The sequence below is a fragment of the Rhinopithecus roxellana genome, chromosome 7 (genome assembly GCF_007565055.1).
Source record: "Rhinopithecus roxellana isolate Shanxi Qingling chromosome 7, ASM756505v1, whole genome shotgun sequence".
NCBI lineage: Eukaryota > Metazoa > Chordata > Mammalia > Primates > Cercopithecidae > Rhinopithecus > Rhinopithecus roxellana.
In genome coordinates this window covers 21,643,405-21,671,196 of record NC_044555.1, presented here as the reverse complement: position 1 = coordinate 21,671,196, position 27,792 = coordinate 21,643,405, and the positions used below count along the sequence as shown (strand labels likewise).

The 27,792-nt window shown below is 52.8% G+C and overlaps 1 protein-coding gene across 5 annotated transcripts; it reads left to right on the top strand.

Moving 5' to 3' along the window:
• The first annotated feature begins 1,019 nt into the window (after window positions 1-1,019).
• CACNA1F (calcium voltage-gated channel subunit alpha1 F) lies at window positions 1,020-27,792 on the top strand. Of its 5 annotated transcripts, none has more exons than XM_010362610.2 (44): window positions 1,020-1,159; window positions 1,400-1,542; window positions 1,637-1,789; window positions 3,528-3,724; window positions 3,836-3,939; window positions 4,853-5,010; window positions 5,285-5,377; window positions 5,485-5,578; window positions 5,744-5,770; window positions 5,919-6,079; window positions 7,319-7,544; window positions 9,188-9,395; window positions 9,486-9,606; window positions 9,703-9,784; window positions 11,571-11,616; window positions 12,123-12,174; window positions 12,864-13,008; window positions 13,189-13,318; window positions 13,699-13,758; window positions 13,906-14,012; window positions 14,099-14,186; window positions 14,630-14,737; window positions 14,828-14,880; window positions 16,075-16,221; window positions 17,059-17,260; window positions 17,358-17,516; window positions 18,330-18,440; window positions 18,694-18,777; window positions 19,813-19,941; window positions 20,552-20,617; window positions 20,871-20,962; window positions 21,379-21,538; window positions 21,768-21,895; window positions 22,174-22,270; window positions 22,452-22,554; window positions 22,813-22,914; window positions 23,095-23,225; window positions 23,463-23,588; window positions 24,165-24,334; window positions 25,751-25,858; window positions 26,008-26,135; window positions 26,240-26,352; window positions 27,043-27,240; window positions 27,488-27,792. In XM_010362610.2, exons 3-44 carry the CDS (start codon window positions 1,663-1,665, stop codon window positions 27,716-27,718), a joined length of 5,172 nt encoding a protein of 1,723 aa, XP_010360912.1. In that variant the 5' UTR covers window positions 1,020-1,159; window positions 1,400-1,542; window positions 1,637-1,662; the 3' UTR covers window positions 27,719-27,792. The 5 variants fall into 5 exon arrangements, with proteins under 5 accessions (XP_010360912.1, XP_030790479.1, XP_030790476.1 ...); XM_030934619.1 differs by having other exon boundaries at window positions 4,853-5,043; XM_030934616.1 differs by lacking the exon at window positions 1,020-1,159 and having other exon boundaries at window positions 1,416-1,542; window positions 3,836-3,852; window positions 4,853-5,043.

The window sequence follows — 27,792 nt, the reverse complement described above, 5'->3', positions numbered from 1 at the left end:
AACAGAGGGACAGGATCAGGTAGGAAGCAGCCACAATTGCCCCAATACCCTGTCCCTCCCTGACGCAGTTTCTCCATATAGACACCACCCCAGAGCCCAGTCCAGCCAATGGGGCAGGCCCTGGTCCCGAATGGGGGCTGTGCCCCGGGCCCCCAGCTGTGGAAGGTGAAAGCAGTGGGGCATCAGGCCTAGGGACCCCTAAGCGAAGAAACCAGCACAGCAAGCACAAGACAGTGGCAGTGGCCAGTGCCCAGCGGTCACCTCGGGCACTCTTCTGCCTCACCCTGGCCAATCCTCTGCGACGGTCCTGCATCAGCATCGTGGAGTGGAAGCATCCTGGAAGGCAGGGGCGGGGCCCAGGGGTAAGGGTCATCAGGGTACCAGAAGTCAAGAATTGGGTCAGGGCTGGAACGGAGGAGGGCCGAGGTCATCAGGGTCAAGAGTCAAGAACTGGATTGGGGGGCCGGTTCAGAAAGGCAAAGGTCACCCGGGTTCAAGAGTCAAGGACTGAATCACAGCAAGAGTTGGGGATGGCTAAGATTTCCAGGAGGGACAAAGTCAAGGTCTTGTCAGGGCAGGGGTCGAGAATGTCAGGACCTGTCACCTTGGGAGTCAAGGGTCAGTGCTGGGTGGGAGGTCCCCAAGGGAGTGTGGGGGTTCCAGTGCCACTCTGCCAGGGTCCTTGACTGTGTCCACCTGAGGCCCTTCGACATCCTCATCCTGCTGACCATCTTTGCCAACTGCGTGGCCCTGGGAGTTTACATCCCCTTCCCTGAGGACGACTCCAACACTGCTAACCACAACCTGGTAAGGCCCGCCCCGCCCCAGCCCGTTCCCAGCCAGCTAGAGCCCCAGTAGAGCTCACTCCTTCCAGCCAGACCCCGCCCCCTCTCTGACCCGGATGGCCCTGCCTGGCCCAGCCCCACCCTCGGTCCTGACTATGCTCCCCATGCCCCCGTCAAACCCCGCCTTCAAATAACTCCCCGACTTCCCGCCCCGCCCCCGGTCCCTCCCCCTAGGAGCAGGTGGAGTACGTATTCCTGGTGATTTTCACTGTGGAGACGGTGCTCAAGATCGTGGCCTACGGGCTGGTGCTCCACCCCAGCGCCTACATCCGCAATGGCTGGAACCTACTCGACTTCATCATCGTCGTTGTCGGGTGCGCGTCTGCGGGGGGCACCCCACCCTAGTCGCCTTCCTACCCTCCGGCCTGCTGAATTCTGGGCTCAGGAAAGCGACTCTTTCAAACCGCCCCCATTCGGCAGCCAGAATCAGGAATATTATTAAAACCCATTTCTATTTCTAGTTACAGAGACTTGTGCTTTTCTGAGAAGGTTAGGGTGGAGGGGGGAATCCCAAGGCCTGACCTCCGCCTCCCTGCTCCGTGCTCCCCCATCAGGCTGTTCAGCGTGCTGCTGGAGCAGGGCCCCGGACGGCCAGGCGACGCCCCGCACACCGGGGGAAAGCCAGGAGGCTTCGATGTGAAGGCATTGAGGGCGTTTCGTGTGCTGCGGCCACTGAGACTGGTGTCTGGGGTCCCGAGTAAGTGGCACATCCCCCGAGGTCGGAGGTGGAGGGTGGGGGTGGGGCTGAGCTGACCCCGCCCTTATTTCTGCCTACCCCTCCCTCCCCGCAGGCCTGCACATAGTGCTCAATTCCATCATGAAGGCTCTGGTGCCGCTGCTGCACATTGCACTGCTCGTGCTCTTCGTCATCATCATTTATGCCATCATTGGGCTCGAGCTGTTCCTTGGACGAATGCACAAGACGTGCTACTTCCTGGGATCCGGTTAGTCGGCCCGCCCCTCTTAGTTAGAACATGCCCCCTCCTCTGGTTTCTAGATCCAGTACTGCACTCAGGGAAACCCGCTGAAATTCACAAGACTCCGCCCCCAGGCTCAGGTTCCATCCCCAGATAACCAAGTCCCACCCATATATTCAAGACTCTGCCCTAAATCAGACTACAACCCCACCTCGCTAATAACTCCGCCCCATCACAAGACTGTACCCACAGGCTAAGGTCCTGCCCCGCACTTAAGGCAAGACCCTGCGCCTTGGCTCGCGCATGTATTCCCGGCATTTGGGAGACCGAAGCGGGAGGATCATTTGAGCCCAGGAGTTCGCGACCAGCCTGTGCAAAATAGTGAGCTCCAGTTTCTAAATAATAATAATAACAAAATTAAAACAATTTTAAAAAACTTTATCGGCCGGGCGCGGTGGCTCACGCCTGTAATCCCAGCACTTTGGGAGGCCGAGACGGTCAGATCACGAGGTCAGGAGATGGAGACCACCCTGGCTAACACGGTGAAACCCCGTCTCTACTAAAAATACAAAAATTAGCCGGGCGCGGTGGCGGGCGCCTGTAGTCCAAGTTACTCGGGAGGCTGAGGCAGGAGAATGGTGTGAATCGGAGAGGCGGAGCTTGCAGTGAGTGGAGATCGCACCACTGCGCTCCAGCCTGGGCGACAGAGGGAGACTGCGTTTCAAAAAAAAAAAAATTATCCTCGGCTGGGCGTCGTGGCTCACGCCTGTAATCCCAGCACTTTGGGAGGCTGAGGCAGATAGATGACTTGAGGTCAGGCGTTCGAGACCAGCCTGGCCAACATAGTGAAACCCCATGTCTACTAAAAATGCAAAAAATGAGCCGGGCGTGGTGGTGCACATCTGTAATCTCAGCTATTCGGGAGGCTGAGGCATGAGAATCGCTTTAGCCTGGGAGGCGGAGGTTTCAGTGAGCTGAGATCGGATCGCACCACTGCACTCCAGCCTGGGCGATGGAGTGAGACTCGGTCTTAAAAAAAAAAAAAAAAAACTATATTCTCCACGACTGGTCTCATACACTCAGACCATTTACCCAGCCCCCGGCCCAGGCCTTGATCCTCCCCTCTTTTCAAGAGACCCGTCCAAATTCACAAGACTCCGCCCCCAGGCTCTTGCCTCATTGTTATTTACAAGACTTCACGCCAGGATTTAAATCCCTGTTGGTGGGATCCCTAGCTTGCCAGTGGTTCAGAATAGGGAGCTCGCAGGGTTCTGCCCTAGAAGTGGAGCTAAGTGTTGCCTTAGAAAAATGTAGGACTGGCCGGGCACGGTGGCTCACGCCTGTAATCCCAGCACTTTGGGAGGCCCAGGCGGGCAGATCACAAGGTCAGGAGTTCGAGACCAGCCTGACCAATATGGTGAAACCCCGTCTCTACTAAAAATACAAAACAAATTAGCCGGGCGTGGTGGCACACGCGGGTAATCCCAGCTACTCAGGAGGCTGAGGCAGGAGAATTGCTTGAACCCGGGAGCTGGAAGTTGCAGTGAGCCGAGATCCTGCCACTGCACTCTAGCCTGGGCAACAGAGGGAGATTCCGTCTCAAAAAAAAAAAAAAAGAAAGAAAAGAAAAGAAAAAAGAAAGAAAAAGAAAAAGTAAAAGTAAAATCTAGTACCCAAGTGGAACTTCCTAAGTGGGCGGGGCTTCAGGGTGGCAGCTACTGAGAGTGGGCCTGCTTCGAAGCCCCAAGCTCCAGTCTTCCTGCAGAGGTGGAAGCGGAGGAGGACCCATCGCCCTGTGCCTCTTCCGGATCGGGGCGTGCATGCACGCTGAACCAGACTGAGTGCCGCGGGCGCTGGCCAGGACCCAATGGAGGCATCACCAACTTTGACAACTTCTTCTTCGCCATGCTGACAGTCTTCCAGTGCGTCACCATGGAAGGCTGGACTGATGTGCTCTACTGGGTGAGGTGGACTGTGGGCACAGAGCTCGGAGGCTGCACCTGCCTTTCCTCCCTGACACTCACGCAGGAGTGTCTGCCTACCCTGAGGGATGCATGCCTTTTCTCTCCCCAGATGCAAGATGCCATGGGGTATGAACTGCCCTGGGTGTACTTTGTGAGCCTTGTCATCTTTGGGTCCTTCTTCGTCCTCAACCTTGTGCTTGGCGTCCTGAGTGGGTGAGGGATCTAGACACTCCCTGCTTCCCACCCCTCAGCCACTGCCTGCTTCTTTGTGCCTGGCAAACTCCTAGGCATCCTTCAAAACCGATCTGAAATACTCCTTCATTCAATCATGAGCATCTATTGTATGTGAGGCACCATTTTAGGAATGGAACAAAAGACAAAAATCTCTGCCTTCCTGGTATTACATTCTGATGGGGAGAGACAGAAAGTAGCAACATATGCAATAAAATAAGTGTGTGCATTTATATATTGGCACGCACATATATGTAGTGTTTTATATGGAATGTGTACTGTGGAAAGAAAGGAAAGATAAAAGATAAGAATGGAGAGATCTTGTGATTATAAATAGGGATGTCAGGAAAGACTGTCTTGACAAGGTGTTATTTGAGTAAAAATGTGAAAGAAGCCAGGTGCAGTGGCTGATGCCTGTAATTCCAGCACTATGGGAGGCCAAGGCGGGAGGATGACTCAAGGTCAGGAGTTCGAGACCAGCCTGGGCAACATAGTGAGACCTCATCTCTACAAAAAAATGAACAAAAATAGCTGGGCATGGTGGCGCATGCCTGTAGTCCTTGCTACTCAGGAAGCTGAGGTGGGAGGATTGCTTGAGCCCAGGAGGTCGAGGCTGTGGTGAGCTATAATCACACCACTGCACTCCACCCTGAGTGATAGAGTGAGACCCTGTCTCTGGGGAAAAGGAAAAAAAAAAAAGAGAGAGATGAGGTGCACCATGTGGTTATCTGAGGGAAAAGCATTCCAAGCAAAGAGAATGGTCAGTGCAAAGGCCCTGAGGCTAGAATGTGCTTGGCATATTCAAAGAGTAGCTAGGAGGCTAGTGTGGCTGGAGAGATGAAAGCAAGGTGTTCAGATTGGCTCCTCCCCCTGGCCCTCTATCCTCCTCCCTCAGGGAGTTCTCCAAGGAGAGAGAGAAAGCAAAAGCTCGCGGGGACTTCCAGAAGCAGCGGGAGAAGCAGCAGATGGAGGAGGACCTGCGGGGCTACCTGGACTGGATCACTCAAGCCGAAGAGCTGGACATGGAGGACCCCTCCGCCGATGGCAACCTTGGTTCTATGGCTGAAGAGGGCCGGGCGGGCCATCGTAGGCAACTCCAATCTGGCCCATTCCCTGAGTGCCTTAGATGTGGTCTGCCCTCCTGAGACCCACCCAGGCCTGATCTGTAACAACTCTAGCCCCAGCTCCCCCCTCCCAAATTATGGCTCAAAATGCAGAATCAAGACCAACCTCAGCTATAAAGACTCCAAATGACGCCCCTACCCTAGACATGGCCCTGACCCTGCCCCCAGTATGTCCTCCCTGATTGTCCTTTCTCTCCCTGCAGGGCCACAGCTGACCGAGCTGACCAATAGGAGGCGTGGACGTCTGCGCTGGTTCAGTCATTCCACTCGCTCCACACACTCCACCAGCAGCCATGGTGGGGGTCCAGCCAGGCTGGGGTGGGGGTGGGTAGGCAGAGGTGAAAGCCAAAGGTTGGACCTTGGGGTCTTCAGGTCCTGACCACTATCCCCACCTTGCCTACAGCCAGCCTCCCAGCCAGTGACACCGGTTCAATGACAGAGACCCAAGGCGATGAAGATGAGGAAGAGGGGGCTCTGGCCAGCTGTACACCATGCCTGTGAGGGCCCCCAGCCCCTGACCCAGCCCAGAAGCCAGTCCAAACCCTGGCTCTAGTCCTTTCTTTAGCCTCAAGCCTCGACCTCAGTCCTTGACCTCTGGCCCCAGTTACTGACTCCCCTTCTGCCCTTTATGACACCCACCTCCCATCCCCCCTCTTTTTCAGAAACAAGATCATGAAAACCAGGGTCTGGTGAGTTGGGAAAGTTGTGTGAATCCTCAACTCCATGACTTTGAAACCCCCCACCTCCAAGCCCTCATCACCTTTGAGACCCCCCACCTGTGCCCCCCAGGGCGGGCTTAGGTAGGTGATCTCAGCCTGTGGGCTCCCCTTCCCCCAGCCGCCGCCTCCGCCGAGCCAACCGGGTCCTTCGGGCGCGCTGCCGTCGGGCTGTGAAGTCCAATGCCTGCTACTGGGCTGTACTGTTGCTTGTCTTCCTCAACACGCTGACCATCGCCTCTGAGCACCACGGGCAGCCTGTGTGGCTCACCCAGATCCAGGGTACACCCCCAGCCTGCCAGTCGTCTCCCCCAGCCTCCTATTCTTTCTACCCCAGAAGCTTAAATCCAGGACCTCTAGGGTGCCTCAGCCCCCAAGACACTGCCTTTCCCCCCAAATAAATCCAGAGCCCTTAGCCTATTCCATCCCACCTTGTAGCTTACACAGGTAGAACTTGCTGTGTGCCTCAAGCTCCTTTCTCAGCACCTTTCTTTATGTGTACTGACAATTTCTTCACCACAACCTTATGCGAGTTAAATACTAAGGCACAGAACACTGAGCACCGAGGCACTGAGGAGTTAAACAACTAATCTCGGGACTCAGCTAGTGAGTGGCAGAGCCGGAATTAGAACCCAGGCAGCCTGGCTCCAGAATCCAGGCTCTTACCATCACACTGTCTGGACAAGTTCTCCACATCTACAAAATGGAGATGATAGATAATAGTATCCACTTCATGAGGCAGCAAAGAGGAGTAAATGATGTAAAGTGAAAAGTGCTTAGGACATAGCCCACCAGAGAGCTAACACTTTATAAGTGTCAGCTCTTACTACTATTCATTATAATCTCAGCCCCAGCCTGAATACTGAGCACATTTCTTTTTTTTTTTTTTTTTTTTTTTTTTTTTTTTTTTTGAGACGGAGTCTCGCTCTGTCGCCCAGGCTGGAGTGCAGTGGCCGGATCTCAGCTCACTGCAAGCTCCGCCTCCCAGGTTTACGCCATTCTCTCGCCTCAGCCTCCCAAGTAGCTGGGACTACAGGCGCCCGCCATCTCGCCCGGCTAATTTTTTGTATTTTTTTAGTAGAGACGGGGTTTCACGGTGTTAGCCAGGATGGTCTCGATCTCCTGACCTCGTGATCCGCCCGTCTCGGCCTCCCAAAGTGCTGGGATTACAGGCTTGAGCCACCGCGCCCGGCCAACTGAGCACATTTCTAACCCATAACCCACAAACCAGCCCCAATCCCAAAGAAACCCTAGACTCTAACTCTACTTGTGAATTTGGGTCTTCTGGATTCATAGTCTGGCCCCCACCCTGACTCTGCCCCACATCCCCATCTCCAAGCCCCTCAAAACTTCACCTACTCTGACCTACAAACTCACCCCAATCCCTAGCCCTAAGTTTTCCCTCAGCCAGCACCTGGCCTGATACCAGCTACCCTGGGTCACCCCATGGTCCCCAGTTACCTCTCCACATGTCACCACGGAAACTGGCCAGCCCAATCACCCCTGCCCATCTCCCCACAGAGTACGCCAACAAAGTGTTGCTCTGTCTGTTCACGGTGGAGATGCTTCTCAAGCTGTATGGTCTGGGCCCCTCTGCCTATGTCTCTTCCTTCTTCAACCGCTTTGACTGCTTCGTGGTCTGTGGGGGCATCCTGGAGACCACCTTGGTGGAGGTGGGCACCATGCAGCCCTTAGGCATCTCAGTGCTCCGATGTGTGCGCCTCCTCAGGATCTTTAAGGTCACCAGGTGTGTATCAGGGGAGGGGGAAGACTAGGACCCCAAACACAGCCCCAACAGCCCCCACCCAAGCTCCAATGATAACTTCATCTGCTTTACCATTCATTGAGCAGACATCCATTGAGTGCCTGCTGTGTGCCAGGCACCCTACCAAGCCCTAGGGAAACACCAGGAATCAAAGCAGACACAAGTTCCTGTCTTCATCCACTGAGGAGAATGTCTACTCCATTTCCATCGCCTTCCTCAACCTCAACTCCTGCTCTAACATTTTTCTCCAACCCCATCTCCGATTTCAATGCCATACTCATTCCCAACCCAAACCCCATCCCAAACCCCAACCACAATACCATCTCTGATCCCAAACCCCAACCCCAGGTCACCTATGAGCCCATTTATAACCCTAACACCCATTCCCAAGCCCAACCCCATCTCCCACCTCATCCCTAACTCCCAGCCCCATCCCTGTCACTAACCACCAACCATAATACCATCCTCATTCCCCAAACAGAACCCCCATGTCCCTAACCTCTACCTATCACCCTATCGTCAACTGCAACTCCATTTCCATTCTCAGCCCCAGTCTCATCCCATCCCCTCCTCTATCCCAGCCCTCAACCACAACTTGTCCTTAACTCCATCTCCAACCCCAAATATGTCACAACCCCATCCCCAACACCAGGCCCAGTCCCAACCTGAAGCCCAATTCTAGCTTCACCAACTTCCATTAAACCTCCATCCTAGGCTGGGCGCGGTGGCTCACGCCTGTAATCCCAGCACTTTGGGAGGCTGAGGCGGGTGGATCATGAGGTCAGAAGTTCAAGACCAGCCTGGCCAAAGTAGTGAAACCCCGTCTCTACCAAAAATACAAAAAAATTAGCCAGGCATGGTGGCACGTGCCTATAGTCCCAGCTACTTGGGAGGCTGAGGCAGGAGAATCGCTTGAATTCGGAAGGTGGAGGTTGCAGTGAGCTGAGATTGTGCCACTGTACTCCAGCTTGGGCAACAGAGTGACACTTCATCTCAAAAAAAAGAAAAAGAAAAAGGAAAAAAAAAAAACCCTCCATAGTAACCTTATCTCCCAATCTCCCATTACACCCCAACACCAACCCTAACACCAAACTCTCAACTTTCCCCTACTTCTTTACTTCTTTTTTTTTTTTTTAAGACAGAGTCTCGCTCTGTCGCCCAGGCTGGAGTGCAGTGGTGCGATCTTGACTCACTGCAAGCTCCACCTCCCGGGTTCATGACATTCTCCTGCCTCAGACTCCCGAGTAGCTGGGACTACAGGCACCCGCCACCACGCCCGGCTAATTTTTTTTTTTTTTTTTTTTTTTTTTTTTTTTTGTATTTTTAGTAGAGATGGGGTTTCAGCATGTTAGCCAGGATGGTATCGCTCTCCTGACCTCATGATCTGCCCACCTCGGCTTCCCAAAGTGCTGGGATTACAGGCATGAGCCACCGTGCCCAGCCTCCCCCACTTCTTACTCTCATCTCACCCCAACTGCAAAATCACTTCTAACCCTGACACCAAAGCTATTTGAGCTGAACCTTCCCAGGTGCATCCCAAGCTGGAGCCCTGCCCCGGCTCCTGATGCGCCAGCCACGTCCAGTGGACATGGCATCGACCTTTCCGCCTCCCATTTCTGCTACAGACACTGGGCATCTCTGAGCAATCTGGTGGCATCCCTGCTCAATTCAATGAAATCCATCGCATCCTTGCTGCTTCTCCTCTTCCTCTTCATCATTATCTTCTCCCTGCTTGGCATGCAGCTGTTTGGGGGCAAGTTCAACTTTGACCAGACCCACACCAAGCGAAGTACCTTTGACACGTTCCCCCAGGCCCTCCTCACTGTCTTTCAGGTGGGATCTGGAGACCATGGGATGGGTGGGTCGGGGAGACCCTGGAGTTGGAGGGGGTCCAAGAGCTCCATGGTGACTTTCCACCCCCAGATCCTGACAGGTGAGGACTGGAACGTGGTCATGTATGATGGTATCATGGCATACGGTGGTCCCTTCTTCCCAGGAATGCTGGTGTGCATCTATTTCATCATTCTCTTCATCTGTGGCAACTGTATCCTTGGAGCTTTGTGGGGTTGGATGATGGTGGGACCTGGGTGGTCTATAGGCAGGGTGCTTCTCCATCCTTTGCAGCCTAAGCTCATCCCAGACATCCTGTTGAACGTGTTTCTTGCCATTGCTGTGGACAACCTGGCCAGTGGAGATGCAGGCACTGCCAAGGACAAGGGCGGGTGAGATCTGGCTGCACCCCTAACACAGTCTCTCTCTGGGATCCCTGACTGGGAACCCCTCAGACACCCCCACCACCAGAGATGCCTCTAGACACTCTGGTAATCCCCATCTCCAGATACCATCTGCCAGTCCTCATTCATTCAACATGCATCTATTGAGTGCCTACTGTGTGCCAGGTCCTGTTCTAGATGCTGAGGAGACAACAGGGGTCAAGGCAGACAGAGTCCCCACCTTCATGGAACTAACATTCTAGTTGAGGAAGGCAAGAAAAATATAAACAAATGAATATATAATATATGTTAATAATATGTAATAAAGAGAAATAAAACAGAATGAAAGGACAGCAAGAAATGAAGATTGCTCTTTTTTTTTTTTTTGTTTTGTTTTTGTTTTGAGACGGAGTCTCGCTCCATCGCCCAGGCTGGAGTGTAGTGGCCGGATCTCAGCTCACTGCAAGCTCCGCCTTCCGGGTTTATGCCATTCTCCTGCCTCAGCCTCCCAAGTAGCTGGGACTACAGGCGCCCGCCACCTCGCCCGGCTAGTTTTTTGTATTTTTTTAGTAGAGACGGGGTTTCACGGTGTTAGCCAGGATGGTCTCGATCTCCTGACCTCGTGATCCGCCCGTCTCGGCCTCCCAAAGTGCTGGGATTACAGGCTTGAGCCACCGCGCCCGGCCAGAAGATTGCTCTTTGGGGTTAAGGTTGGCAAGGAAGGTCTCTATGAGGAAGTGACATTTCACCAGAGACTTGAATGAAGTGCAGGAGTGAGCCATGCAAATATCTGGGGGAAGAGTATTCAAAAGGGGAGTGGCAAGTGCAAAGGTCCTGGGGTGCTAATGTTCTTAGCACTTTTTTTTCTTTTTTTCTGAGATGGAGTTTTGCTCTTGTCACCCAGGCTGGAGTGCAGTGGTGCCATCTCAGCTCACTGCAACCTCTGCTTCCCAGGTTCAAGCAATTCTCCTGCCTCAACCTCCTGAGTAGCTGGGATTACAGACGTACACCACCACACACAGCTATTTTTTTTTTATTTTTTGTATTTTTAGTAGAGACAGGGTTTCACCATGTTGGCAAGGCTGGTCTTGAACTCCTAACCTCAGGTGATCTGCCCACCTCAGCTTCCCAAAGTGCTGAGATTACAGGCGTTCGCCACCGCACCTGGCTCCATTCTTAGCACTTTCAAAAAAAATACCAGCGATGCCCGGGTGCAGTGGCTCACACCTGTAATCCCAGCATTTCGGGAGGCCGAGGAGGGTGGATCACCTAAGGTTAGGAGTTCGAGGCCAGCCTGGCCAACACAGTGAAACCCTGTCTCTACTAAAAATACAAAAGAAAATTAGCTGGACAAGCTCACTTGAACCCAGGAGGTGGAGGTTGCAGTGAGTCAGTATCGCACCACTGCCCTCTAGCCTGAGCAATAGAGTGAAACTCCATCTCAAAAAAATAAAAATAAGAACAGTGAGGCTGGAATGGAGTGAGGAAGGAGGAGAGTGGTATGGAGTGAAGGTCAGCGGAGGAAATGGGGGACCAGATTGAGGGCATTCTGGGCCAGGGTGAGGACTGTAGTTTTTCCTGAATTAAGGAGCCGTGGGAGGGTTGTGGGCAGAGTTGGGATGTCCCAGACAGGGTTTAACAGGCTCCCTCTGGCTGCTTTGAGAACAGACTGTTGGGACGGGCAATGGGAAAGAGCAGAAGCAAGAAGGTTCTATGGGACTCAAGAAAGATCTGTTCTGACTGTATTGATCCCCCTTTGCCCATCTGCAGCAACCACCCCTATTTCCTTGCACAGGGAGAAGAGCAGTGAGAAGGACCTCCCACCGGAGAATGAAGGCCTGGTGAGTTAGATGCCTGGGCACTGTCTACACCTCCTACTCCCACCACTACCTGTCTATGTGTGCATGTCTGGTTTTTTGTTGTTGTTTTATTTTGAGACAGAGTCTCACTCTGTCACCCAGGCTGGAGTGCATGGGTGCCATCTCGGTTCACTGCAACCTCTGCCTCCTGGGTCCAACAGATTCTCCTGCCTCAGCCTCCTGAGTAGCTGGAATTTACAGGCGTGCGCCACCACACCCGGCTAATTTTTGTTATTTTTGAAAGAGACAGGGTTTCACCATGTTGGCCAGGCTGGTCTCGAACTCATTGACCTCAAGTGGTCCACCTGCCTCAGCCTCCCAAAGTGCTGAGATTACAGGCATGAGCCACTGCGCCCAGCCATGTGCATGTCTTTAACCTTCATCCTCTGCCTATTCATTCCCCTATTATTGCATTTCTTCCATGCTTCCCCTGTGTCCATTCCCTGTGTCTCCCTCACCATTGATGACCCCCGTCTTCCTGTCCTCAGGTGCCTGGTGTGGAGAAAGAGGAAGAGGAGGGTACAAGGAGGGAAGGAGCAGGCAAGTAGGCAGGGCCAGGTGGAGCAGGTGTGGGACCCTGGGGACAGAGCTCAGGCAGACAGCTCCTGACCCCTGAGACCCTCCTCTCCAGAGATCAGCCTTTTCCAAGATCATCCTGAAAATAACAGACTTGGTATGTGGTCAGCAACATTTGGGAACATTGAGGTTAAAGAAGAGAAATGCAGCTTAGGCAACATAGCAAGACCCCATCTCTTAAAAAATAATAATAATAATTAGCCAGGCATGATGATGCAAGCCTGTAGTCCCAGCTACTCGGGAGGCTAAGGTAGGAAGGTTGCTTGAGCACGGGAGTTCAAGGTTGCAGTGAGCCATGATGGCGCCACTGAAGTCCAACCTGGGGAAGCAGAGTGAGACCCTATCTCTAAAGAAAAGTAAGAAGAAGAGAAACACGTTTTGTTTACTGCTGAACTTCTCAGAGCCTTTATTATAAAATAGCCTGTGTACACAACATTCATTCAACACACATTTACTGAGCTCCTACTGTGTCCCAGGCACTGTTCTAAGTGCTGCGGACACAGCGGCGTACAAAACAGACTAAAATACCTTCCTGGAGGAGCTGACATTCTAGCAGGGAAATGGGAAGAATTGGTCATGTGGCAAACACCCTTCTGGGTGTTTTACATCAACTTGCTCGATTAATTTTCTTTTTTGCTTTTCTCTGGTGCCAGACATGGAGGAGGAGGAGGAAGAAGAAGAGGAAGAAGAGGAAGAAGGTGCAGGCGGTGTGGAACTCCTGCAGGAAGTTGTACCCAAGGAGAAGGTGGTACCCATCCCTGAGGGCAGCGCCTTCTTCTGCCTCAGCCAAACCAATCCGTGAGTGCTGGAAGTGGCAGGGGGTGAGGCAGGAGGGGCTAGGGCAGGTGGAGGACCATGGAGCAGCCAAGGTGGGAGTGGGGGCATGGGTGTTGCATCAGGGCCAGAGCTGTATCCCTTGGAATCCCTGATCAGTTCTGTGGTCCTGAGTTCTGACCATGGCCCACTCCCTCTCCACAGGCTGAGGAAGGGCTGCCACACCCTTATCCACCATCATGTCTTCACCAATCTTATCCTGGTGTTCATCATCCTCAGCAGTGTGTCCCTGGCCGCTGAGGACCCCATCCGAGCCCACTCCTTCCGCAACCACGTGAGCCTTTGGCTGGGAGATAGGAGCTGAGGGGACACTCCTAGGGGTGTCCTCGTGGGCACAAGCTGGGGCAGGGTGGAGATAAGGAGAAGAGCCCTAAGTGAGCTGAGAGAGAGGCTCGTTAATGGCAGCTGATGCAGTACCAGCCTTTACGGTGTGTGCAACACATGGGGAAGCACCAGGGGGGAGATCAATATTTGACTGAGGAGGAAGCTGTGCTCAGAGAGGTTAAGCAGACCAAGGGTGCCCATGTAGCTGGGTAAAGGCAGAAGAGTCCAAATTTAAACCCTAATCTTTCTGATGGCCAAGCCTTTTGAGAAGTCACCTAGGATCCCCCTCAGTCGTGATTCAGTGGCTCCCTGCTCTTTCTCACACCCCAGATTCTGGGTTACTTCGATTATGCCTTCACCTCCATTTTCACTGTGGAGATTCTACTAAAGGTGACTAATGGGACTCCAGTCCTACCCTCAGTTGCCCCAGCACTCTCCCCACCGGTCCTTGCAGCCCACCTCTCCTGTCCCCATCCCCACCTCCCCCAACCCCCACCACCTCCAGGTGTGGAGTCTAGCCTCATGTCCCGTCCCCAGATGACAGTGTTTGGGGCCTTCCTGCACCGCGGCTCCTTCTGCCGTAGCTGGTTTAATATGTTGGATCTGCTGGTGGTCAGTGTGTCCCTCATCTCCTTTGGGATCCAGTAAGTGACAGCTCCCCAGCCCACCCCATTCCTCTCACAGCCGGGGCCCAGCCAGGGCCAATGCCTGAGGATTGCCCCTTCCCCAGCTCCAGCGCCATCTCAGTGGTGAAGATTCTGCGAGTACTGCGAGTACTACGGCCCCTCCGAGCCATCAACAGGGCCAAGGGACTCAAGGTAACCCCACCGCACCCAAACCCACAGGACCCAGGCCCTGCCCTGCCCCTGGGGCCAAGATCACTGATCAGACTGACCATTTGCACTGATGCGTGACCATACAGCCTGGACCTGACATGTAAATACACATCCCTGACCACTAGCCATGTGGCGTGACCCATGTTCCTTCCAAGTGACCATATGTTTCTACCAGTGGCCACATTTCTCAGACCCAGCTCGCTGACAGGTGGCCACAGATCCCCACCCAGCAAACACCTATTCCTGGTGGGTGCCCACACATCTCTAGCCCCTAACACTGCCTCTTGAACACATGTTGCTAACCATACATCTCTGACCCATCACCACATGTCCCCAGCCCAAGTCCCTGAGCTGCATCCAGAGTCCCTGCCTCATGACCACTGTGGCCTGTAGTGTTCAGTAGCCATATGCTTGGGTGCCCGCAGCATGTGGTGCAGTGTGTATTTGTGGCCATCCGGACCATCGGGAACATCATGATTGTCACCACACTACTGCAATTTATGTTCGCCTGCATCGGGGTGCAGCTCTTCAAGGTGGGGCAAACACTGGAGGGAATGCCAGGCAGGGGTCCGGGCGGGAGCGTGATGAAGGGTGAACCTATATGACAGACATCCTCCCTACAGGGGAAATTCTACACCTGCACGGATGAGGCCAAACACACCCCTCAAGAATGCAAGTGAGTGCCCAAGGCCCTGCCCTCCACGGAGCTCAGGACCCCTCCCAAAGACTATACAGCCCCTAGATCTCACCAAGGCCCAAAGATATAGTCCGAGAATTGTCCCAAGAACTGCAGAGGCCCTCAGATCTCACCAAGTCTTCGGAGGTCCCCCTGATACCTCCCCCAAATCCGTCTCCACATTCCCCAAATGACCTACATTCCACTCCAGACCCCTTAGCAATCACCACCCCCACCCTGAGCCCCCAGCTTCCATCTTGAGACTCCTGTAGAGGGTAGTTAAAAGCCTGGGCTGTGAAGTCAGACATTACTGGTTCAAATCCACTTCATGAGACTTAGTTACATTTCTTAAACTTACTCAGTTCCATTTCACTCAACTGAAAAACGGGGCTATCTCACAAGGCTCTTGTGAAGAGTAAATGAGCTACTACATGGAAAATGTACTTTGTACAATGTAAAGTTGCTACACAGAAGGCCTAGCTTGGGCTGGGCGCTGTGGCTCACGCCTGTAATCCCAGCACTTTGGGAAGTTGAGGCAGGCAGATCACCTGAGGTTGGGAGTTTGACACCAGCCTAGCCAATGTAGTGAAACCCTATCTCTACTAAAAATACAAAAATTAGCTGGGCTTGATGTTGTGCACCTGTAATCCCAGCTACTCGGGAAGATGGGGAGGGAGAATCGCTTGAACCTGGGAGGCGGAGGTTGCAGTGAGCCGAGATCATGCCACTGCACTCCAGTCTGGGTGGAGTCTTTTTTGAGACTCTGTCTCAAAAAAAAAAAAAAAAAAAGAAAATCTAGCTCAGTGCCTGGCATATAGTTAGTGCTAATAAACGTTGGCTATTATTCGTTTTACTTTTTCCTGGCAGGCGATGATGAGAATAATGGTGATGATGAAATGATGCCAACTATGTGCCAGACACTAGTCTCATGTCTTGACTTGTGACATTTATTAATCCTTGTGACAAGCCAGGAAATCAATTCTGTTATTATCCTTATTTCTTAGAGTGGGGAAATGGAAGCACAGAAAGGGTAAATGTGCAAGATCACCCAGCCAGGACATGGAGGGACAGGATTTGAACCCAGACCATATTGCTCCACCACTATGTCCTGCTGCCTCCATGCTGGAGACCCCAGACCCTTTCCCCAGTTCCTCTCCCCTCCTCACCCATCTAACCTGTTTGCAACATCCGTAGGGGCTCCTTCCTGGTGTACCCAGATGGAGATGTGTCACGGCCCCTGGTCCGGGAGCGGCTCTGGGTCAACAGTGATTTCAACTTTGACAACGTCCTTTCAGCCATGATGGCCCTGTTCACTGTCTCCACCTTTGAAGGCTGGCCTGCGTGAGGGACAGGGCCCTGGGGTTATCAGGGGATAAGGCAGGGGTCTCTGCAGGATTGGGTTGGGATCTCCTGGGAATGGGTGGGAGTGTACCTTGGGGATGTGACGAAGGTTTCTCGAGACTGGATAGGGTTTTTCTAGAGAGTGGTAAGTGTATGGGAGGACTGTAGAGGTGGGGTTCCCAGAAGCTGGGTGGGAGTTCTTTGGGGACTTGAGTGAGGGATCTCCAGGAATTAGACAGGGATCTCTAAGGGACTAGGTAGCTAGATAGAAGCCTAGAAAGGATTGGAGATGGTTTGGGGGGACAGAGTGGAGGTCTGAGGGGACTGGGATTGGTCTCTGAAGAGATGAAGCAGGAATTCAGGGATTTCTAGAAAGCTGTGCAGGTCTTTGGGATACTCATTGTGGGGCTCTGTGGGAAGATGGAGTGGGGATTCAAGTTGATAGACAGGGATAAATTTACAGATCATTGGGGGCTTTTGTGGAAGTTCTGGGGAGGTGCATGGGGGTCTCCAGATGGTTGGAGAAGGGGATTTGAAGGTCTGTGGAAACTTAGGGGATTTCTGGGTCTTTGAGGGTCTGAATGGAGATTCTCTGGAGGACTGTATGGGGGTTTCTGAGGGCATGGGACAGAGGATTTAGACTCTTTGAGGGTCTGGCAGTGGTCTCTTAGAGTATGTATGGAGGTCCCAGGTGGTTAGGTCAGGAGATTTAGGGGTCTTTGGGGTGCCGGGCAGGAAACTCTGGGGTGTCTCTGATAAGTGGACTGGGGATAGGTCTGAAGGGGCTGGGATATCCCCTCACCTGCCCCTACCTCTACCCCCCTCTGGCTCCCACAGACTGCTATACAAGGCCATCGATGCATATGCAGAGGACCATGGCCCCATCTATAATTACCGTGTGGAAATCTCAGTGTTCTTCATTGTCTACATCATCATCATTGCGTTCTTCATGATGAACATCTTCGTGGGCTTCGTCATCATCACCTTCCGTGCCCAGGGCGAGCAGGAGTATCAAAACTGTGAGCTGGACAAGAACCAGGTGACCTCTGACCCCTGGCCCCCTGTGGATGGTCACCAACCCTTCCCTCCTTGCCTCAGGACCCCACTGCTCACTCATGCCCTGCCCTGGTATGCAGCGTCAGTGTGTGGAATATGCCCTCAAGGCCCAGCCACTCCGTCGTTACATCCCCAAGAACCCGCATCAGTATCGTGTGTGGGCCACTGTGAACTCTGCTGCCTTCGAGTACCTGATGTTCCTGCTCATCCTGCTCAACACAGTTGCCCTAGCCATGCAGGTCTGAGATCCCTGCCTGACCCCTCCCAGACTCCTGACCCTATTATCTCCACACAATCCCTTGGGAACCATTAGGAACACTTAAGGCTGCAAGTAACAAACCCCCTGCTAACTAACAGTGACTTAAGCTACAAAGACATTTGCCATATTTCTTCAAGTCTATGGCCAGTACTTGTAAGTTGCATCCTGATTTCAGAAATGTAAGAATGTGAAAAAAAAGGTAGCCAGTGGCCATTGTAAGTTGCCATTTATTATAAAATGCACCCCAATTTCAGATATTCTAAAATGTAAAAAGATGTGCATCCTGGAGTCAATGAATTGTGGTAATTATCTCAGGTATCGAGAAGTGCAGAGGTAGGCTGTTTGTTCATTGGTCATCCGGGACCCATGTTCTGTCTATCTTTCTGCTTTACCATTCTTAGCAAGTTGGCATTCATTCTCATGATTGTTGTTTCATGGTCACAGCTCCAGGCATCAAAACCACACTCAAGGCAGGGAGAGTTGTACCTGGGGAATCTCCTTATTTGATCCTTTCATTGGAAAGCAAAATATTGTTTACAGAAGCTGCTAACCAACAGCAGATTTATGTTTATGTCTCATTAGTCAACCTGGCCTTGCCTAGCTACAAGAAAAGCTAGGAATCAAGAACTAAACTTTCCAGTATCCACAATGGGAGGCAGACAGTGCAAGGGGTTTGACCAATCCACAGTGCGATCATGTCCCCAGACTCGCCTCAGCCCAGGCCAGGGAATATTTGGTTGGGTGTGGGGGGTCTCTGCCTCAGGTTCCATCTCAACCTGATTTTCTCCTGCAGCACTATGAGCAGACTGCTCCCTTTAACTACGCCATGGACATCCTCAACATGGTCTTCACTGGTCTCTTCACTATTGAGATGGTGCTCAAAATCATCGCCTTCAAGCCCAAGGTGGCCCCCCGCTCTAGCCCCACCCACCAGTGGATGAGTTCCTTGGGAGTGGAGTGTACTGCAGAGCTCTGGGGTTGGGGATGTGGGCAGCAACCAGGGAGTGAGTCTAGGGAGTAAGAAGGATTCAGGTGCAGGCCCATCATGTGATCCAAGCCAAGCCCTGCCTGCCTCCAGCGCCCCCTACTACTATTGGCCCCCTACCCTGGCTTGCAAGCTTTGAGAAGACAGGGCAATACTTTTCTCCTGCCTGCAGCATTACTTTACTGACGCCTGGAACACGTTTGACGCTCTTATCGTGGTGGGCAGCGTAGTGGATATTGCCGTCACTGAAGTCAATGTGAGAACTGGCCTTTCCACTAATCCACTCTCACCCTACACACCTTCCCTCACCTCGATCCTGGGGCTCCCTTTCATGTGGGTAGGTGGCTCCCACGCATATCCTCCCTACTCCTGGAGACTCAGTGCTTCTCATTCTAGCTCTATCTCTTCTGAGTCCCTGTTGGGTTCAGCCAAAGTCCCCCTCTACCGGCTTCCTCATTCCATTTTGTAACCTATCTACTGGCTCTACCATCTCCTGAAACGCGTCTCCTGTTATTTCTGTTATCTCTTTCATTGCCTCTACATTCCCCATCCAATGGCTCCGTCATGTCCACTGACTCCTGCTTTGGCTCCATCTTTTCTGATGACTTCATTGGCTTCATTTCTCCACCAACTTCATCGTCTCTGACACTGGCTCTTTCACGGCTCTGTCATCACCACTTCCTATATCATTGGCTCCATCACCTCCATTGGGTACTACATGGTTCTGTCGCCTCAACTGACAATGCTGCTGGTTCCCTATCTCCATCACTGGCTTCTCCATTGGCTCCTCCATCGGTTCTCTCATCTCCATCATCTCTATGACACCACTGGATCCATCATTTCCTTTATTGGCTCCAATGTCTCTGATCCATCATCTCCTTTACTCTCTCCTCTCCCTTCCACTCCCATTACCAACTTTTTCCACAACCATCCTAATCCACTACCATATAAACTTTCCCATTGTCTCCTGTATAATGACCCCACCATCACCCCCTATATCTGCTCCATCATTTCTCGCCTTGTTCATTTGGGCCTATGATGTCATCATCTCCCCTATCACCTTTTTCTTGGTCATATCTCCCTCCAGAATGGTGGCCACCTTGGCGAGGTAGCCCACCCTCATAACAAGGACTCTCTGCTTCTTTTCCCATGTCCCTCTGCCCGTCCATCCCTCCGGATTACCCTGGGGCCTGAGTGATTTGGGTACTGGGAGGGCCAAAAAATGAGATAGGGAGATAGCTGGAGTAAAGTAAATGCAAACTGAGCATCCCTACTGCACCCCTCACCCCAGAGCTCGGAGGACAGCTCCCGCATTTCCATCACCTTCTTTCGCCTCTTCCGAGTCATGCGGCTGGTCAAGCTTCTCAGTAAGGGTGAAGGGATCCGCACATTGCTCTGGACATTCATCAAGTCCTTCCAGGTAATTCCCCACCCCATCCCTTTGACCATACTTCTCCCCCATTTCACACTTCTCAGCCTGCCCCTTTACAACCCTCAGAACTACATCTCCCAGCATACCATACCCATTTCCAAATTATCATTCCAATTTTCTCTCTTTTCTGGGCTCTCAATTTCCAACACACCTCTGGCCTCACTGACCTTACTCTATCTACTTAACACTATGTTCACATTTGAGAGACACCACAGTTGGCGGATCACGAGGTCAGGAGATCGAGACCATCCTGGCTAACACCGTGAAACCCCGTCTCTACTAAAAATACAAAAAGCTAGCCGAGTGAGGTGGTGGGCACCTGTAGTCCCAGCTACTCGGGAGGCTGAGGCAGGAGAATGGCGTAAACCCAGGAGGTGGAGCTTGCAGTGAGCTGAGATTGCGCCACTGCACTCCAGCCTGGGTGACAGAGCAAGACTCCGTATCAAAAAAAAAGAGAGACATCACAGTCCTGGGCAGTTTGGAGATGGACTGCATCTCCCAGTAGGCCCAGGCCAGGGAAAGCAGTGCATTCTGGGGCTTATAGTTCTCTGCCTGAGCCTGTGCATCTATTCTCTGCCCCGCTCCCCCATCCCTATAGGCCTTGCCCTATGTGGCTCTTCTCATCGCAATGATATTCTTCATCTATGCCGTCATTGGCATGCAGGCAAGTGGGGACCCTAGGAAGCATCCCTTAGGCACTCCTCTGCTGGCAGGGGATGGGGTAGGAATAGCCCCAAAGTAGGGGTGGCGGGTAGACAGACAAGCTGGACAGCCCTGGGTCAATCTACACATCTGTGAAATGAGATCAGCAGTGATGCCCTGTTTGTCAGGGTTATGAGGCTCCTTTAGGTATTAGGAGGTGTGAAATGGGTGGGGCATGGGTTCACCCCACTGACACAGCCTTGGTGTGTCCACAGATGTTCGGCAAGGTGGCTCTTCAGGATGGCACACAGATAAACCGAAACAACAACTTCCAGACCTTTCCGCAGGCTGTGCTGCTTCTGTTCAGGTGACATCTACTCACTCCCCTGCCACCTCATGCCCGTGGGTGCCCACACACCCTCTCTGAGCCTCAGACTGCTTGAGCTATGGGAATAACACGGCAGCATGGGGCTCCATACAGCCTGAGATGTTTCCTGGCTATGATGTGAGGAGTCTGTTAGAGTATTCTAGCCTCAGCCATTTTCTTTCTGTCTGTAAGACACATCCCCTTCTCAGGTCTCAGTGCCTCATCTGTAAGATGCAAACACTACTGTCATCAACATGGCCACACTGGCTGTTAAAATATTGAAATGTTATCTGTGCCAGATGTAGCCCCTGGTGAGAAGTAGGTCATCTTTTCATTCCCCAGTCCTCTCCCAACTCCATATGCCATGACTTCATAGCCTTCCCTTCAGGATGCTACCACTGTGTGACCCCCACCAGGTGTGCCACTGGTGAGGCATGGCAGGAGATAATGCTTGCCAGCCTTCCCGGAAATCGGTGTGATCCTGAGTCTGACTTCGGCCCTGGTGAAGAGTTTACCTGTGGTAGCAATTTTGCCATCGCCTATTTCATCAGCTTCTTCATGCTCTGTGCCTTCCTGGTGAGAACCATTTCCTAACAACCACCACCACCGTCATGGGGGCTGGCCCTGAGGGGCTCAGGGATGTGACATGGGCAGCCCAGATCTTCAGAGTGGGTGAGAGGGCTGGTCTGATGACAAGACCAACCCAGAGACTCATGACCATATAAGCCCACCCCAGCCTACCGCCATCCCTCCATGACACTGTTCTGCCCTTCACCTAACCGCTCCCCTGCTCAATGGCCCACAGATCATAAATCTCTTTGTGGCTGTGATCATGGACAACTTTGATTATCTCACCAGAGATTGGTCCATCCTGGGCCCCCATCACCTTGATGAATTCAAGAGGATCTGGTCTGAATATGACCCTGGGGCCAAGTATGCCCTCTACCCCCTTACCTAGAATCCAGAGGACAATGCACCACCCTACATAGTCCCCTAGGCCCAACACCTCCGACCTCTGCATCCCATTACCCAGTCAATAGATGCCCCAAGGTTTCCACTGCCTCATCCTCTGCCCTCTCTGACTGCCCTCCAGTTCTTCCCTGGCAAGCTCTGGGGTACTGGTGGGGGGAGGTAGTGATGAGCTGGTGGGGCCTTGAGAAAGGGCTAGAGGGGTTATCACCAATCCAGTGGTACCTCCCCACCTCCTCCAGGGGCCACATCAAACACTTGGATGTGGTTGCCCTGCTGAGACGTATCCAGCCCCCTCTGGGATTCGGGAAGCTGTGCCCACACCGAGTAGCCTGCAAGGTCTGTGCACCTGCCCACCCCCAGGCCCCTGAGAGAGCTTCACATGGCAAGGGTGGGAAGGGATGTGCCTTGCGTGGGGAGGGGTGTTTGATCGCATCCTCAGAGGTTTCTGCCCCTTGACATTCATTCCTGTATACCCAGCATTTTCCCAGAGTGGGTTTCATGTCTCTGGTGTTCACAGAGACTTGTGGCAATGAACATGCCCCTCAACTCAGATGGGACGGTGACATTCAACGCCACACTCTTTGCCCTGGTCCGGACATCCCTGAAGATCAAGACAGAAGGTGCAGGGGAGGGGCAGGAGTGGGATCGTTCCTGGGGAGGGTGCAAGGAGCAAATTCATTGAATCATGGGCCCCACTCCTAGCTCTGAACCTCAAAATGGGTGACCGGATTCTCCAGGCCTGTTTCCCCACCCCCCATGTCCAATGGGGGCGGTGTGCATCTGCGGTAGCAGCTTGTGAAGTCACCCCTCCAACAGTGAGGGGGCAGCTGTGGAGGTTCTTCCTATTGGCTCATGCCCCACATCCTCCTCCAACGCAGGGAACCTGGAGCAAGCCAACCAGGAGCTGCGGATTGTCATCAAAAAGATCTGGAAGCGGATGAAGCAGAAGCTGCTAGATGAGGTCATCCCCCCACCAGACGGTGAGCTATCCCCGCCCCAGTTCCCCGCGCCAGCCCCTGAATGGCAGATGATCGCTCTCCACCACAAAACCAGCGCTGGGCAGAGGGCAAAGGGAAGTCCATGCTGGTGGGTAGAGAGCGGGGAGGCGGGCTGGGTCAGAGGGCCCCCGTGTGATCTTGCCTTCTTTCCCTTGCCCCTAGAGGAGGAGGTCACCGTGGGCAAATTCTACGCCACATTTCTGATCCAGGACTATTTCCGCAAATTCAGGAGGAGGAAAGAAAAAGGGCTACTAGGCAACGAGGCTGCTCCTAGCACCTCCTCCGCCCTTCAGGTCTTCGGGACAGGGCCTGGTGTGGACGGGCATGTGTGGCAGTGCTGTGGCTGACGCTGACCCCCATTTTGATCTTGTGAAACCCATGCCACAGATGAGGAAACTGAGGCCCCAGGCCTCACAGAGGGCCAGGGTGGCTGAAGGACTCCTTCCCCCACCCTACTCGCCTGCATGGGAAACAGAGAGGGAAGGTTCAGACCCTGAGCTGCCTGCTTACCTATTTCACCACCTCCACAGGCTGGTCTGCGGAGCCTGCAAGACTTGGGTCCTGAGATGCGGCAGGCCCTCACCTGTGAGGAGGAGGAAGAAGAGGGGCAGGAGGGAGTGGAGGAGCAAGATGAGAAGGACTTGGAAACTAACAAAGTGAGGACAAGTTTTCACTCTCCCAGGAACTTGATTGTAAAATACTTCCTCAATCCCCTGAGTGATTTTGACACTGCTTCTGGGAAGAAGCCCCCCTCCCCAGAGAAGCCCCCTCTGCAGTAGAAAAATATTTATTTGAGGCTGGGAAGGATGGCTCATGCCTATAATCCCAGCACTTTGGGAGGCCAAGGTGGGGGAACTGCTTGAACCCTAAGGTTCAAGACCAGCTCTGGCAACACAATGAAACTGCCTCTCTACAAAAAAATTAAAAATTAGCTAGGAGTGGTGGTGCAAGCCTATAGTCCCAGCTATTTGGGAGGCTGAGGCGGGAGGATTGCTTGAACCTGGAAGGTTGAGGCCACAGTGAGCTGTGATTGTGCCACTGCACTCCCTCCTGGTGACGGAACAAGACCCTATCGCAAAAATTTATTTATTTACTTGTTTATTTATTTGATATTTACCACTGCTGTTGGAGGGCAAGGCCCACATTCATGGACCTGTAGGGGAGACACACTATATGACCAAATAACTTAGCCAAAAAGTGGATGCAACACTCAGTCCTGTGACTCTCCACAGGCCACGATGGTCTCCCAGCCCCCATCTCGCCGGGGCTCCAGGATTTCTGTGTCTCTGCCTGTCGGGGACAGACTTCCAGATTCACTCTCCCTTGGGCCCAGTGATGATGACAGGGGGACTCCCACCTCCAGTCAGCCCAGTGTGCCCCAGGCTGGATCCAACACCCACAGGTATTGTCAAGTGTCTGGAGGTAGATTGTGAGGGAAGGCAAGGACTAGACACCGGACTGAGGCAATTCAGGAGGCAGGAAGTTGAGGAGGGTGGGAGGGAGGGCCTAGAGGCCTTCAAGCAGAAATTTGGGAAGAATGGAGGTGTTTCAAGGGCTCAGGTAAGAATAGAGGGTAATAAGAGATTCATACGAGAAAGGCAATACAAAGGTTTAATGCAAAAAGCACATTATTTGAAGCCAAGATTTTCAGTTCAAATCCTGGCTCTGCCATTTGCTAAGTGACCTTGGGCTAATCACTTTTTTTTTTTTTTTTTTGACAGAGTCCCGCTCTGTCGCCCAGGCTGGAGTGCAGTGGCACGATTTCAGCTCACTGCAACCTCTGCCTCCCGGGTTCAAGTGATTCTCTTGCCTCAGGCTCCAGAGTAGCTGGGATTACAGGCGTGCGCCATGACGCCAGGCTAATTTTTTTTGTATTTTTAGTGGAGACGAGGTTTCGCCATGTTGGCCAGGCTGGTCTCGAACTCCTGACCTCAGGTGATGTGCCCACCTCAGCCTCCCAAAGTGCTGGGATTAGAAGCTTGAGCCACTGTGCCCGGCCTAGTCACTTCGTTTCTATGAGCCTCAGTCTCCTCACCTGTATGAGGGGTATGATAAAGCACTTACTTCACAGGGATAAAGAAAGGATGAAATGAGGTAATGCATGTTGAGCACTTAGCTTTTAGACAATACATAGGCAGATGAAAGAAAAATTTTTTAAAAATTTTTTAGAGTGTCTAGCTTGCCCAGGCATGGTGGCTCACACTCGTAATCCCAGCACTTTGGGAGGCCAAGGTGGGAGGATCGCTTGAGCCCAGGAGTACAAGACCAGCCTGCACAACATAATGAGACCCCCGTCCACACAAAAGATAAAAAAATAGCCGAGCATGGTGGTGCATGCCTGTAGTCCCAGCTGCTTGGGAGGCTGAGGTGGGAGGATAAATTGAGCCTGGGAGGTTGAGGCTGCAGTGAGCTGAGATCATGCTGCTGCACTCCAGCCTGAGTGACAGAGTAAGACCTCATCTCAGAAAATAAAAAATAGAAATAAAAAAATAAAATGCCTAGCTTTTACAGGCTCCCTCCACTCCTAATACATGCCCAGTTTTGTGTTGAAGGCATCTCTCTACAGGTCAACTTTGATTTTTTTGAAACTTTCGGTCCTTCTAATGAGATGGACATCTATTAAACAAAAGCCCATGGTCACTTTAAAATGGTTAATGATTAATTTTATGTGACTTGTCCTCAACAACAACAACAACAACAACAAAAATCTAAAAGCCCAGTGTTTCTGTAAGGGTTGGGGCATGATATGAGAGGAACCAGTGGCCCAGGGCCACATATTGAGGGATCTGGTCTGCCTAACGTGCCTCACTTTCCCCAGGAGAGGCTCTGGGGCTCTCATTTTCACCATCCCAGAAGAAGGAAATTCTCAGCCCAAGGGAACCAGAGGTCAAGACAAGCAGGATGAGGATGAGGAAGTCCCTGATCGGTACACTGGCCATACCACATGGGATGAATCCATGAGCTGGGGTGGGGGAGGGGTGGGAACTGGGTCGAGGAGGACTGTTGGTGCCCCATCTCCCAGGCCCAGACCCAGACCCAGACCCAAGTTCACCCCTGGCCCTCCCACCCACACAGGCTCTCCTACCTAGATGAGCAGGCAGGGACTCCCCCGTGCCCAGTCCTTTTGCCACCTCACAGAGCTCAGAGATACATGGATGGGCACCTTGCACCACGCCGCCGTCTGCTGCCCCCCACACCTGCAGGTGAGAGCAGGGATGGATCCAAGGGGCCCCCAAGGGCCTGCAGGACAGAGATCTGGGGAAACACTGACATTGCTACTTGCCCCTGGTGCCCCACCCACCCCCAGGTCGGAAGCCCTCCTTCACCATCCAGTGTCTGCAGCGCCAGGGCAGTTGTGAGGATTTACCCATCCCAGGCACCTATCATCGTGGGCGAAATTCAGGGCCCAATAGGGCTCAGGTGAGGCTGTGGAGGTGGTGCTGGGGTCTGGGGTCTGGAGAGGTGGGGGCAGCCTAGGCTGAATTTCTCAAACACAGCACATATCAGGCCCTTTTTTTTTTTTTTTTTTTTGAGACAGAGTTTTGCTCTGTTGCCCAGGCTGGAGTGCAGTGTTGAGATCTCGGCTCACTGTAACCTCTGCCTCTCGGGTCCAAGTGGTTCTCCTGACTCAGCCTCCCAAGTAGCTGCGATTACAGGTGCCTGCCACCATGCCTGGCTAATTTTTGTATTTTTAGTAGAGATAGGGTTTCATCATGTTGGCCAGGCTGGTCTCAAACCCCTGATCTCAGGTGATCCACCCACCTCAGCCTCCCAAAGTGCTGGGATTACAGGCATAAGCCACCGTGCCTGGCCTCAGAGCCTTCTGAAGAACAGGACACATATGAATGAATGCACACAATGCTCACTGTACTTGTGAGGAAACTGAGGCCCAGAGAGGTTTACCCCAGATCATGCAGGTAGTAAGTGGCAGAGCTGACATTTAAACCCAGACCTTCTGCGCTCTTACATAAATAAACTCAAGCCTGACTTATACCCATTCAGTTTCACTCCAGTTGTATACTGAAGGAAAGGAGTAGGCACAGCAGTGAGTCCTAGACCCTCATACCCTACTTATCCATCCCTGCCCCTCTGATGTTTATTCTGGCTCAGGGTTCCTGGGCAACACCGCCTCAGCGGGGTCGGCTCCTGTATGCTCCTCTGTTGTTGGTGGAAGAGGGTGCAGCAGGGGAGGGGTACCTCGGCAGATCTAGTGGCCCACTGCGTACCTTCACTTGTCTTCACGTGCCTGGAACCCACTCGGACCCCAGCCATGGGAAGAGGGGCAGTGCCGACAGCTTGGTGGAGGCTGTGAGTCCAGATGGCATATAGACAAGATGGATGGGGGAGAAGGGGAGGAGGTGGGTACTGGAGGAGGAAGGAAAGGAGTCCCCGGGTCCTACGTTGTGCATGTAGATATCCCTTTGCCCTACGACCTCTCCTCACCCCGTCCCCTACTGACTTCCCTACATGCCCTCATGGGCACGTCATTTATCCACACTGAACCTTCTGTGCACAGTGTGCCCTCGGTCAACACTGATCCCACCTGTGCCCCCAGGTGCTCATATCGGAGGGTCTGGGCCTCTTTGCTCGAGACCCACGTTTCGTGGCCCTGGCCAAGCAGGAGATTGCAGATGCATGTCGCCTGACACTGGATGAGATGGACAGTGCTGCCAGTGACCTGCTGGCACAGGGAACCAGCTCGCTCTATAGTGACGAGGAGTCCATCCTTTCCCGCTTCGACGAGGAGGACTTGGGAGACGAGATGGCCTGCGTCCATGCCCTCTGAATTCTCACCCCTCCCCAACTGCTCAATAAACCTCCTGCCCTCCCCTCCCCAGCAGGAGACAGGCATGGACCACA

Coding starts and splice junctions, on each gene's coding strand:
- CACNA1F (XM_030934619.1), top strand. CDS start 1,663: ATGAAGGCTCTGGTGCCGCTGCTGCACATTGCACTGCTCGTGCTCTTC. Junction 20,618..20,870: donor ATGCCGTCATTGGCATGCAG/GCAAGTGGGGAC, acceptor GTGTGTCCACAG/ATGTTCGGCAAGGTGGCTCT. Junction 23,589..24,164: donor AGGACTTGGAAACTAACAAA/GTGAGGACAAGT, acceptor GACTCTCCACAG/GCCACGATGGTCTCCCAGCC.